Source organism: Amblyraja radiata, unplaced genomic scaffold (genome assembly GCF_010909765.2).
Source record: "Amblyraja radiata isolate CabotCenter1 unplaced genomic scaffold, sAmbRad1.1.pri S69, whole genome shotgun sequence".
Lineage (NCBI taxonomy): Eukaryota > Metazoa > Chordata > Chondrichthyes > Rajiformes > Rajidae > Amblyraja > Amblyraja radiata.
Genome location: NW_022630163.1, coordinates 192,053 through 206,089, shown reverse-complemented (window position 1 = coordinate 206,089; position 14,037 = coordinate 192,053). Strand labels below are relative to the sequence as shown.

General features: G+C 51.5%; 1 protein-coding gene across 1 annotated transcript in view; it reads right to left on the bottom strand.

Moving 5' to 3' along the window:
• Positions 1-8,932: 8,932 nt before the first annotated feature.
• Positions 8,933-14,037, bottom strand: part of LOC116969528 (antigen peptide transporter 2-like) — a 33,386-nt gene continuing 28,281 nt past the window's right edge. The window contains exons 8-11 of the mRNA XM_033016383.1: positions 13,540-13,713; positions 11,523-11,682; positions 9,974-10,110; positions 8,933-9,151 (exon numbers count right to left, since the gene is read on the bottom strand). Coding sequence (XP_032872274.1) covers positions 8,933-9,151; positions 9,974-10,110; positions 11,523-11,682; positions 13,540-13,713 — 690 coding nt within the window. The remainder of the gene's footprint in view (positions 9,152-9,973; positions 10,111-11,522; positions 11,683-13,539; positions 13,714-14,037) is intronic.

Genomic DNA, 14,037 nt, shown 5'->3' with positions numbered 1-14,037 from the left:
TGTAGTACAGTGTGTGTGGTCTAGTGTGGTCTAGTATAAATACAGTTATTGTGTAGTGTGGTCTAGTATAAATACAGCTATAGTGTAGTACAGTGTAGTGTGGCCTAGTATAAATACAGTTATAGTGTAGTACAGTGTAGTGTGGTCTAGTATAAATACAGTTATAGTGTAATGTGGTCTAGTATAAATACAGTTATAGTGTAGTACAGTGTAGTGTGGTCTAGTATAAATACAGTAATAGTGTAGTACAGTGTAGTGTGGTCTAGTATAAATACAGTAATAGTGTAGTGTAGTGTGTGTGGTCTAGACTTTGTAGAATACCCACGCGGTCACGGGGAGAAAGTACAAACTCCGTACAGACAGCACACGTGGTCGGGATTGATCCAGGGTCTCCGGCGCTGTGAGGCAGCAACTCTACCACTGCGCCACCGTCACCGCCATGAATATTGCTAGTGGTTTGCCATCATATATATGCAAGGAATGGAGGTAGAAAGATCATGTACCCGCAGAGATTAGTTTAACTTGTTCAGCAGAGTCATTGTGGACCAAAGATCCTGACCCTATGCTGTACTGTTCTATGTAGTTCTTTAGCACAGCCCACCGGCACTGGGCATACGTCTGTCCAGTACACTGGCACTCGAGCCAGTCCGCACCACTGGCACTGGAGCCCACCTCTGTCTGGACTGTCACTGGACCCACGTGAATTCAGTTCACTGGCACTGAATCCCACCTGCATTCAGTCGGTTTATCCCAGAGCACAAACGGCGCCGGTTGACGCCGGGAGCAGACACAGCGCAGGTTTATCCTGGGAATCTTCCGGCCGGGAACTGCAGGAGCGGAGGAATTGTCAATCACACAACCTCACGGTGACCCACCGGGAAATTGTCAAGTCCATGGAATTGATCGTGAGGAATAGATCGGGTAGACACATCGAGGCTCTTGTCCGGGGGGGGGGGGGGGGGGGGTTAATAAGAACACGAGGAGTACCGTTTTCACACAATGGGTGATGGGTGTATGGAACAAGCTGCCACAGGAGGTAGTTGAGGCTGGGACTATCCCAACATTTAACAGTTGGACACGTACATGGCTATGTGGGGTTTAGAAGGATATGGTGGGTGGAGCCTACTCCCAGCACCGGCTATTCCGGGAAAACTCCCCATGGCGGTTTATCCCGGGGACAGTCCCGGCAGGTTGGTCGTTGTGGCAAGTTGTGCCAAAGATTCCGGAGCCTTCAGCGGCCGGGTCGGCCAGACTGACCGGCGGGACAGGGTTTCAGATCAGACCGACCGGCGGGACGGGGTTTCAGATCAGACTGACCGGCGGGACGCTACGCCGCTCCGTCAGCATCACGGCCAATGTCCGCACCGCTTTGCAGGTGCCCGATATCCCGGCCATGCGCCCAGCACCAGATGATCCCGGGAAAGCACCCGCTGCTGGATTATCCCGGGCGGGAAATTGGGACGACCATAAAATGGCATCGCAAGCGCCGGGGAATCGCGTAGTAAACCAGTGCTCTCAGCGGCGGAGGTCGCGGCCCGAGCCCAGACTGGCCGAAGGGACGGGTTGGATCTCACGCTAGCTGTCGGGACGGCGTTGAGGACCCTGTCTGTATCTCGGGACTGGATCGGAGCCCAGAGTAACCACGAGGACGTATGTACCGGTTACACGTTCTCGCAGGCCGGGTGGTGGCGCGGACGCTGCCATAATGTGTGACCCTGTGGCTCCAATGCTCCGGACGCGGGTTTATCCCGGGATCGTTGCGGGCGCTACCGGACCGGATGCACGGTCAGCCACCCACACGGTGACCCGCCCGGGACCTGGCGGGGTAAAAGTCCAGACATAACGTCGAGACAGACCGACCCACCCCATACTGACTGTCGCGACAGGGTCTGATCCAAGACTGGGCATCAGGACGGGTCGAAGCCCCTATTGACCATCGGGAACGTATTCCGCTCGGACTCTCACACGGCCGGATCCCACACCGGTCGGACCCTCAGCCCGCCGGACCCAACACCGGGCACCGGGGTATCTTCTGAACGGTCCCGTTGCTGCAGGGCCGTTGACCTGTCAGCCACACAACTTGCCCTGACCTCCCAACCTTGCCTTGGCCTCCCGGGAGATTATAATCACGATTAAGTGGCTTTAAGGCGCCAACAATCGGAGCTGTCAGCGGCGGAGCATCGCGGGCCAGCCGAAACTGGCTGCCCGGACGCGTTCAGTGTCCCGGCTCTAACCCGGGACAGGACCGGAGCCCAGACTGATCGTTGGGAGGTTACGCTGCACCACCCTTCCCCGGCCGGACCTGTACAGAACGGATCCAACTCCGGCCGAACTCCAGAGCGCCTGGACCCCGTTTATTGGACACTCTACCGGTCTGAGCCTACGCTGCCTGGACCCACACCGGGGACCGGGTTGACCAGGGAACTCCCCTGGCGTTACAAGGCCAGATTAATTGACAGTCACATACCATGCGGTGAGAATTGTAACCACGGTGAACCATCGAGACTAAGTTTGGACTAGAGTATCGCACCGACCAGCGATCACACGAAGGACAATTTACAATTTTACCAAACCGATTAACAAACAAACCCGCACATCTTTGGAGTGTGGGTGGAAACCGATATCCGGGAGAAAACCTGGATATATCACGGGGAGAACGTATAACCCCCGTACAGACAGCACCTATAGTCAGGACTGGGGGTTGTACTGGGGGCGTTGGAGGGGGGAGGGGGGACTGGAAGAGAGCTGAGGAATGGGTAAATTCTGGCGGTAAAGGTGGGGGTGAGGAGTTTTGGCAGGTGAGTGGTTAGACAGAGATGTAAAGACAAAAATGTGTGAGATAAGGAGGGACGCATTGAGAAGCCCGAGGAAAGAATACAAGTGGAATGTGCCGGGGAGGGGAATGCAGGTGTGACAAGGGGGAGCAAGGTGAAGAAGGGGTGTTGTTTGTAATTTAGTTACTTTTCGAGATACCGCATAGAAACAGGCCCTTCGGCCCACCGAGTTTGTACCAACCATCCATAATCCATTCACTCTAGTTATATTTATGCTATAACCTAAAATTTGAGAATTGCCGACAGATTGTAATGTATCTAAAGGAACACGAGATGCTGTTCCTCGAGTTTCCTCAAGTTTTCTCCATGTTTACTCCTTCACGTCGTCAAGACCAAGTGTTGGGCAGGCGACTGTTTACTCCAACACTTGCGCTCGGTCTATCATAGAAACATAGAAACATAGAAAATAGGTGCAGGAGTAGGCCATTCGGCCCTTCGAGCCTGCACCGCCATTCAATATGATCATGGCTGATCATCCAACTCAGTATCCTGTACCTGCCTTCTTTCCATACTCCATGATCCCTTTAGCCACAAGGGCAACATCTAACTCCCTCTTAAATATAGCCAATGAACTGGCCTCAACTACCTTCTGTGGCAGAGAATTCCAGAGATTCACCACTCTCTGTGTGACAAAAGTTTTTCTCATCTTGGTCCTAAAAGATTTCCCCCTTATCCTTAAACTGTGACCCCTTGTTTTGGACTTCCCCAACATCGGGAACATCTTCCTAAATCTAGCCTGTCCAACCCCTTAAGAATTTTGTAAGTTTTCTATAAGATCCCCCCTCAATCTTCTAAATTCTAGCGAGTACAAGCCGAGTCTATCCAGTCTTTCTTCATATGAAAGTCCTGCCATCCCAGGAATCAGTCTGGTAAACCTTCTCTGTACTCCCTCTATGGCAAGAATGTCTTTCCTCGGATTAGGAGACCAAAACTGTACGCAATTCTCCAGGTGTGGTCTCACCAAGACCCTGTACAACTGCAGTAGAACCTCCCTGCTTCTATACTCAAATCCTTTAGCTATGAATGCTAACATACCACTCGCTTTCTCCACTGCCTGCTGCACCTGCATGACTATTATCAATGACTGGTGTACCATGACACCCAGGTCTCATTGCATCTCCCCTTTTCCTAATCGGCCACCATTCAGATAACAGTCTACTTTCCTGTTTTTGCCACCAAAGTGGATAACCTCACATTTATCCACATTATACTGCATCTGCCGTGCATTTTCCCACTCACCCAGCCTATCCAAGTCAACTTGCAGCCACCTAGCATCCTCCACACAGCTAACACTGCCCCCCCAGCTTCGTATCATCCGCAAACTTGGAGATGTTGCATTCAATTCCCTCGTCCAAATCATTAATATATATTGTAAATAGCTGGGGTCCCAGCACTGAGCCTTGCGGTACCCCACTAGTCACTGCCTGCCATTGTGAAAAGGACCCGTTTACTCCTACTCTTTTCTTCCTGTCTGCCAGCCAGTTCTCTACCCACATCAATATTGAACCCCCAATACCTTGCGCTTTAAGTGTGTATACGAATCTCTTATGTGGGACCTTGTCGAAAGCCTTCTGAAAGTCCAGATATAACACATTCGCTGGTTCTCCCTTATCCACTCTACTAGTTACAACCTCGAAAAATTCTATAAGATTCGTCAGACATGATTTACCTTTCATAAATCCATGCTGACTTTGTCCAATGATTTCACCACTTTCCAAATGTGCTGCTATCCCATATTTAATAACTGACTCTAGCAGCTTCCCCACTACCGATGTTAGACTAACTGGTCTGTAATTCCCCGTTTTCTCTCTCCCTCCCTTTTTAATAAGTGGGGTTACATTAGCTACCCTCCAATCCACAGGAACTACTCCAGAATGTAAAGAGTTTTGGAAAATTACCACTAATGCATCCACTATTTCTGGGGCTACTTCCTTAAGTACTCTGGGATGCAGCCTATCTGGCCCTGGGGATTTATCGGCTTTTAATCAATTCAATTTACGTAACACGACTTCCCGTCTGAACTGGATTTCACTCAGTTCCTCTATCTCATTTGACCCCCGGTCCCCTGCTATTTCCGGCAGCTTATTTATGTCTTCCTTATTGAAGACAGAACCAAATTAGTTATTCAATTGGTCTGACATGTCCTTGTTCCCCATGATCAATTCACCTGTTTCTGACTGCAAGGGACCTACATTTGTTTTAACTAATCTTTTTCTCTTCACATATCTATAAAAACTTTTGCAGTCCGTTTTTATGTTCCCTGCCAGTTGTCTTTCATAATCTATTTTCCCTTTCGTAATTAAGCCCTTTGTCCTCCTCTGCTGGACTCTGAATTTCTCCCAGTCCTCTGGTAGGCTACTTTTTCTGGCTAATTTTTTATGCTTCATCTTTTGTTTTGATACTACCCCTGATTTCCCTTGTTATCCACGGAAGCACTACCATCCCTGATTTATTATTTTGCCAAACTGGGATGAACAATTGTTGTAGTTTATCCTTGCAGTCTTTAAATGCCTTCCATTGCATATCCACCGTCAACCCATTAAGAATCAATTGCCAGTCTATCTTGGCCAATTCACGTCTCATACCCTCAAAGTTACCTTTCTTTAAGTTCAGAACCCTTGTTTCTGAATTAACAATGTCACTCTCCATCCTAATGAAGAATTCAACCATATTATGGTCATTCTTGCCCAAAGGGGCCACGCACAACAAGACTGCTAACTAACCCTTCCTCATTACTCAATACCCAGTCTAAAATAGTCTGCTCTCTCGTTGGTTCCTCTACATGTTGGTTTAGAAAACTACCCCGCATACATTCCAAGAAACCCTCTTCCTCAGCACCCCTGCCAATTTGATTCACCCAATCTATATGTAGATTGAAGTCACCCATTATAACCGTTTTAACTTTGTTGCACGTATTTCTAATTTCCTGTTTGATGCCATCCCCAACTCCACTACTACTGTTAGGTGGCCTGTACACAACTCCCACTAGCGTTTTCTGCCTCTTCGTGTTTCTCAGCTCTACCCATATCGATTCCACATCCTCCAAGCTAATGTCCTTCCTTTCTATTGCGTTAATCTCCTCTCTAACCAGCAACGCTACCCCACCTCCTTTTCCTTTCTGTCTATCCCTCCTGAATATTGAATATCCCTGGATGTTTAGCTCATAGCCTTGGTCACCCTGGAGCCATGTCTCCCTGATCCCAACTATATCATAGTCATCAATAGCTATCTGCACATTCAACTCATCCACCTTATTACGAATGCTCCTTGCATTGAGACACAAAGCCTTCAGGCTTGTTTTTACAACACTCTTATCCCTTATACAATTATGTTGACAAGTGACCCTTTTTGATTTTTGCCCTGGATTTGTCTGCCTGCCACTTTTACTTTTCACTTTGCTACCCACTGCTTCTACCCTCATTTACACCCCTCTGTCTCTACGCTCACACATTTAAGAAGCCCTTTCCATTTAACTCCATCCTCGACTATCCCATTTGACACCCCATCCCCCTTATTCAGTATAAAACCACCCGTGTAGCAGTGGCAAACCTGCCTGCCAGAATGCTGGTCCCCCACCTGTTAAGATGCAATCCGTCCCTTTTGTACAGTTGTCCCCCTTACTCCAAAACAGGTCCCAGTGATCTAAGAATCTAAATCCCTGCCTCGTGCAACAGTTCCTGAGCCACACATTTAGGTCCCGTATCTCCCTGTTCCTGCTCTCACCAGCACGAGGAACTGGAAGCAAACCGGAGATAACAACCCTGGAGGTCCTGCTTTTCAGCATTTATCCGAGCTCTCTAAAGTCACGCTGCAGAATATTGATCCCCTTCTTTCCGACTATCCAAGTCTGCTGGAGCTCTCATCTTACCTCCCTTTCCCATTCTCACACTGACCTTTCTGTTCTGGGACTTCTCCATTATCAGAGTGAGGCCATACGCTTAGATAGTTTACAACATTAGATTCTCCAATTTTAAGTAACTAATGTACCTCCCTCCCTTCACCCCTCCGCGCCCCTCTTCCCTGTATTCCATTTGGGTTTGCACCCATATATCCCCTTTTCTACCCCCCCCCCCCCCCCCCCCCCCCCCCCCCCCCCCCTCCCCCCCTCACCCCACCTCTATCCGTCCTCTGGCTTCACATTTCCCCCCATCAGAGCTCTAGGGGCCAGTGGAATCAAGGGATATGGGGAGAAGGCAGGCACGTGTTATTGATTGGGGACGAGCAGCTATGATCACAATGAATGGCAGTGCTGGCTCGAAGGGCCGAATGGCCTTCTCCTGTCCCTATTTTCTATGTTTCATACCTCACACTTTCATATCTGACATTATCCAACCATTTGCTAATCAAAAAATATGTCTCCCCGGTACCCACCTATCACTCGCCAGACTTTGTCTAGCCCTTCCCCTCTTCCAGCTCCCCACCATCCCCCTTTCCCTCCCACCACCACAATCACAATCACAATCAGTCTCAATAAGTCTCTTGAAAGGTCGCCAATCCACCTTCTCCACAGATGCCGTCTGATCCGCTGTGTTACTCCAGCACACGGTGATTTTTTTTCGCGTTCCCAGTCCCGGTGCTGTGTCGCGGTACAAACCATCCCCGGAGTCTCCCCCACAGATGCTGCTCGACTTGCTGCGTCCAGATCGCAGCACTCGGTATAGAGACAGAGGGAGGGAGAGAGACCTACAGACAGACGCCCTCTGGTCACTGTGAGTCTACAAATGAGCTCAAACCAGATACCAGTTTAAGTGAAAATCTCGTTTAATGCACTGAAGTGGAATTAACCTGGAAGTGGGCGCTGGAAAATGGGGCGCCCAGACCCTGCACTGGCGGATGCACGTCCCCATCCGCTTCCCCACCCATCCCACACAATTACTCCCCCTTCCCACCCCGCACCTTCACCCCCTCCCTTCCCCACACTCACCACCCACACACCACACTCACCACCCACACACCCCACCCGCCCTCCCACACTCACCACCACAACCACACCCTCCCTCCCCACACTCACCACCACACACACCACCCTCCCTCCCTACACTCACCACCACACTCACCACCCTCCCTCCCTACACTCACCACCCACACACACCACACCCCACTCACTTTCCCAACTGCCACCTTCCCTTCCGTCCATTCACTCGCTTCCCCCCCCCCTCCTCACCCTCACTATCTGCCCCCTCGCTATCCTCTCCCCATGCATGCCCCCCCCCCCCACAATCCCCACCTGTACTCCTAGATCCCTCTGCTCGACAACACTACCCAGAGGCCTACCATACTCTGTAGGTTCTGCCCATGTTAGACGTCCTAAAATGCAACACCTCACACTTCTCTGTATGAAATTCCATCAACCATTCCTCAACCCACCTGGCCAATCGATCCGGATCCTGCTCCAATCGTTCACAGCCATCTTCACTATCTGCAAGAACCACTAACTTCCCCGCCCTCATTCTCCCTCATCTAACTCACTCCCCTCGTTGGCTCACTACCCTCTCTCTCTCCTCGGTCTGCACTGTCAACATCTCTCTCCTTCTCCCTTAAACTCTCCATGAAGAGTGAGGGGGGATCTTATAGAAACTTACAAAATTCTTAAAGGGTTGGACAGGCTAGACGCAGGAAGATTGTTCCCGATGTTGGGGAAGTCCAGAACAAGGGGTCACAGTTTAAGGATCAGGGGGAAATCTTTTAGGACTGAGATGAGAAAACCATTTTTTACACAGAGAGTGGTGAATCTCTGGAATTATCTGTCACAGAATGTAGTTGAGGCCAGTTCATTGGCTATATTTAAGAGGGAGTTAGATGTGGCCCTTGTGGCAAAAGGGATCAGGGGGTATGGAGAGAAGGCAAGTACAGGATACTGAGTTGGATGATCAGCCATGATCATATTGAATGGTGGTGCAGGCTCGAAGGGCCGAATGGCCTACTCCTGCACCTATTTTCTATGTATATGTCTATGTCCCTCATCTCTCTCTTCACTCTCTCCCTTCCACTCCAACTCCCCACCCTCTCCCTCCTTGTTTCCCCGCCCCACTCATTCACTTCCTCCCTCATTGCCCCCCTTCTCCCCACCCTCACTCTCTCTCCCCGTGTCCCTACCCCTACTCTCCCACGGCCGCTCCCTGCTCTCCGTTAGTAAACTGCCGCAGCACCATGCGGGAGTAGCAGCCGCCGAGCTCCATCAGCTGAGAGTGAGTGCCCCGTTCCACCACACGGCCGCCCTCCAACACCACGATCCTGTCCGCCCGCTGCACTGTCTTCAGCCGATGGGCGATCACCAAAGCTGCGGCCACCGGCTCACGGGCCAGGGCCCGCTGGATCTGCGGGGAAGCGGAGTTTAGTCAGAGCCTGCCTGCCCCGTACCCGCGGCCACCCCAACCCCACCCGCCCGTGCAAATCCCACACCCGTCCGGCGCTGGCCCACATCGCCCCGGCCGCTGGTAGACACTGTCGCACTGGGAGGCGGGATTGGGGTCGGTGGGGGAAAGAGCGTGGGGGGGGGGGGGGGGGGGGATGATAGAGGAGGAGGGGGTGAGGGAGGTGAACAGTTTGATCAACTGGTCTTTAAACGACTCTTCCATGTTAGATGTGAATTTACTGAATAACAACTACTTTTGATTGTGTTAATAATCTGTATGTTTATTATTCTATTTTAATTAAAAGTATTTGTATAATAAACATAAAAATGAAAAATGCACCTTCCCAGCTTCCACCTAGTTACGTTGTTAGCCTCGCTCTAATTAATATCTTCCTGTAAAGTCCAGCATTCTGCCTATTCAAAACGATCTTAATAATGACGGAGCAGAATTAGGCCGTTCTGCCCATCAAGTCTACTCTGCCATTCATTGGTGGCCGGTCCGTGGTTGGGTAATGGTGGGTGGGCAGCAGGTGAATGGGGGGGGGGGGGAGGTGAGCGGGTGGGGGCGGGAGAAGGGTTGGGGACGATGTCTGGGGTTGGGTAGTGGTGAGGCTGCGCGGGTGGGTGGGGGGATGTGTAGATGTTGGTGAGGGTGAGTGGGGCAAGTAGATGAGACAACAGGGTGACTGAGCTGATAGTGAGCGTTCGTTCCCCAGAGCTCAGCCCACATTGACGTGCACACGGTAACGGCACAGCGCGCTGTGGGCAGGCGGCAACTGCTCACCGATAGCTCGGTGTGTGTGTCCAAGGAGCTGGTGGCCTCGTCCAGGACCAGAATCCGCGGCTGCCGGACCAGGGCACGGGCGATGGCGATCCGCTGCTTCTGTCCCGCTGAGATCTGCCCGCCGGCCTCGCCCACATCTGCTCAACGGAGAGACGCCGTTACTAACAACACAGCAAGTGTCCTCATGGACAGAGAGCGGTCACACGCACAGAGCGCGGTCCCCAGTGGAGGTCTATATATAAGGGATATGAGTGTCCTACCCCTTTACATCGGGGACCTGGGGGGGAGAGTGTTGCACAGGGCTGTGGTGTGAAATAAATATTTGACTTAGTGCGGGACTTGCCAGCCGCCTGTAACTTCTGTGGTGAGGAAGATACCGTATTCCACGTGTATATGGAGTGTGAGAGGTTGCAGCCCCTGTACAAATATCCATGAACGCTGGTCACCGCGGGGGGTTGAGTGTATTGTAGATAAAGATGGCACTATTGCATTATAATGATTGCCTGATGTAAAGCGACTACTGAAAGTCTTCGTAACTTCTGCTACACTGTAAATTGCAAATACTGAATTAAGTCCTTGTTAAGAAGGACAAAAAAAGGAGCGCGTTCCCGTGGACGGTGTGCGTGCCACAGACCTGAGGTCACACGACGCGCAAACCATGCAACTGCTGTGTCACAGCAGAGACGGCACCATCCCTAGAGCACAGGACCCTAGTAATGCCCACACTGGCACTATAGTGATCACACCCTAGTGATGCCCACACTGGCACTATAGTGATCACACCCTGGTGAACTGCACACTGGCACTTTAGTGATCACACCCTGGTGATGCCCACACTGGCACTATAGTGATCACACTGTAGTGATGCCCACACTGGCACTATAGTGATCACACCGTAGTGATGCCCACACTGGCACTGTAGTGATCACACCCCGGTAATGCCCACACTGGCACTATAGTGATCACACCCCGGTAATGCCCACACTGGCACTTTAGTGATCACACCCTAGTGATGCCCACACTGACACTATAGTGATCACACCCCGGTAATGCCCACACTGGCACTATAGTGATCACACCCTAGTGATGCCCACACTGGCACTATAGTGATCACACCCTGGTGAACTGCACACTGGGACTGTAGTGATCAGACGCTGGTGATTCCCACACTAGTATAGTGATCACACCCTGGTGAACGGCACACTAGGACTGTAGTGATCAGACCTTGGTGATCCCTACACGAGTATAGTGATCAGACGCTGGTGAACTGCACACTGGGACTGTAGTGATCAGACGCTGGTGATTCCCACACTAGTAGAGTGATCAGATGTTGGTGAACTGCATACTATCACTACAGCGATCGCACACTAAGCCTATAGTGACTCCCACACTAGTATAGTGATCAGACCCTGGTGATCTAGATTACTGACTCCACCTGCCACTGTGGTGCCCCAGTGTGCCGATCCCTTGTAGCCGGCACTGGGCAGTGCCAGGGTGCCATGGTCAGGAGGGCTCCCTGCCCCCTCTCCCCGGAGCGCTGCGACTGTACCTGTGTCGAAGCCCTGGTCCATCCTCTCGATGAAGTCCCGTGCGCTGGCACTCTGGGCAGCAGCTGCCACGTCTGCCTGCGGGCAGTGATCCAGCCCGTAGCGGATGTTGTCCCGCACCGAAAGGGCAAAGAGTGTCGGCTCCTGACCCACGAGCGCCACCTGTGGAGAAGAGACAGCAGCTGCCTCAGGGAGCTGGCACCACATGGGCACAGTGTACACGTGGCGTACGGGGGTGGCACTGAGTGTACACGTGTAGCATGGGGGCACTGAGGGTACACGTGTAGCATGGGGCACAGTGTGTACACGTGTAGCATGGGGGCACTGAGTGTACACGTGTAGCATGGGGGCACAGTGTGTACACGTGTAGCATGGGGGCACTGAGTATACACGTGTAGCATGGGGCACAGTGTGTACACGTGTAGCATGGGGGCACTGAGTGTACACGTGTAGCATGGGGGCACAGTGTGTACACGTGTTGCATGGGGGCACTGAGTGTACATGTGTAGCATGGGGGCACAGTGTGTACACGTGTAGCATGGGGGCACTGAGTGTACATGTGTAGCATGGGGGCACTGAGTGTACACCTATCACATGGGGGCACAGTTTGTACGCATGGCACATGTGTTGGCACTAAGTGTAAACGTGGCACATGGGGTGGCACTGAGTGTACACATGGCACCTGGGGCACAGTGTGTACACATGTCACACGGAGGAACGCCTTGTATATGTGTCACCCTAGGAGTGGCACTGAGAGTACACGTGTCACATGGGGGCACAGTGTGTACACATGTCACACAGGGGCACGCCTTGTATATGTGTCACACTGGGGGTGGCACTGAGTATACATGTGTCACATGGGCGCACATTATACACGTGTCACACACGGCGTGGCATCGAGTGTAGACGTGTCGTATGGGGGCACACTGTTCACACATGTCACATGGAGGATGGCACTGAGTTTGCACATGTCACACGGGCACACTACATGTGTCACACATAGGGTGGCACTGAGTGTGGACACTTGCCACACAGGGTCACTGTGTACATGTATCACACGGGGGAACACTGTGTACATATATCACGCGGGGGGGGCACTGTGTGTACACGTATCATATGGGGATACACTGTTAACACGTCACATGTTGGCTCTGAGTGCGCACATGTGTCACACAGGGGCACTGAATGTATGCACGTCACAAGATGGCAGTGTGTACATGTATTTTATATATGAATGCATCTTCAAAATGCGTACAGTCTTTGGACACGGTCTACCACGGAGCACTGAGATTTGTTACAAATTTTAAAACCCTCACGCACCACTGCACTTTGTATGCTCAAGTTGGATGGTTTGCCCTGTCCACCCGCAGACTCCATCATTGGCATATCCTTATTTATAAGACTAACCTCGGTGTTCTTCCTTCATACCTGCAGAAGTATGTAATTCGAAAAAGCACAGGAACTTATCAGCTCCGCTCTGAGGACTTGTTCTTACTAACTGTACCTAAAGTCCGTACTGAACTAGGGAAAAGTGCATTTAGTTATGCTGCTCCCTTCGCATGGAACCAGCTGCAGAATGAACTAAAACTTAAGGAGCTGGTTTCTATAAACAGATTTAAATCCCTTCTTAATGATGTTGAAGTGGGCTCTTCAGTCTGTACATGCTTTGTTTGATGATGTTCTGACTGTGACTCTATTTATATGTTCTCTGTTGTTTTTAAATTATTGTCTGTAACTGTGGAACTGTGCTGCTGCCTGTCTTGGCCAGGACTCTCTTGTAAAAGAGATGTTTAATCTTAATGAGTCTTCTCCTGGTTAAATAAAGGTTAAATTAAAAACAATTAAAAATAAAATCACACATAGGTACAATACACTGTTCATTCACCCCCACTCATGTCCTGACCCACCCCTCATTGACCACTGACCACCCCTTCACTGCCCTTTGACACTCCCCCCCCCCGTGACCACTCACTGTCCCAGTGTAACCCCCATGTGTCCTGACCCCCTGTGCCCCCTGACCTTGCTGTGGTAGTACTTGTGCTCGTACTCCCTGATGGGCCGCCCGTCCAGCAGGATGTGGCCGGACTGAGGCTCGTAGAAACGTTGCAGGAGGCTGACGCAGGTGGTCTTCCCCCCTCCCGAGGGTCCCACCAGGGCCGTCACCTCCCCGGCCCGCACCTCGAACGACACGTCCTGCAAACACAGAGGAAGAGTGAGCAATAGAACAAAGCCCCCACTCCCTGCGATGTTGCCAGCAGCCCCCGTGCCCAAGGAGAGATGACCCTCTCTCCCTCCCCCACACCCTGCTCTCCCCATCCCCCTTCGCTCCCAACAGCCTTTCACCAGGAGCTGACCCATGGACCGGACCAGGGACTCTGGAGGTGGCCTGGGACACAGATATCAGTGTGCGAATGGGAAGTGGAGTTATAATGGCTGGCAGCTGGGAGATCCAGCAGATCTGGGTGGTCCTGGAGCAAGTGTTCAGTGAAACTGGGTCACTTCAGTGAAATGGCCCTC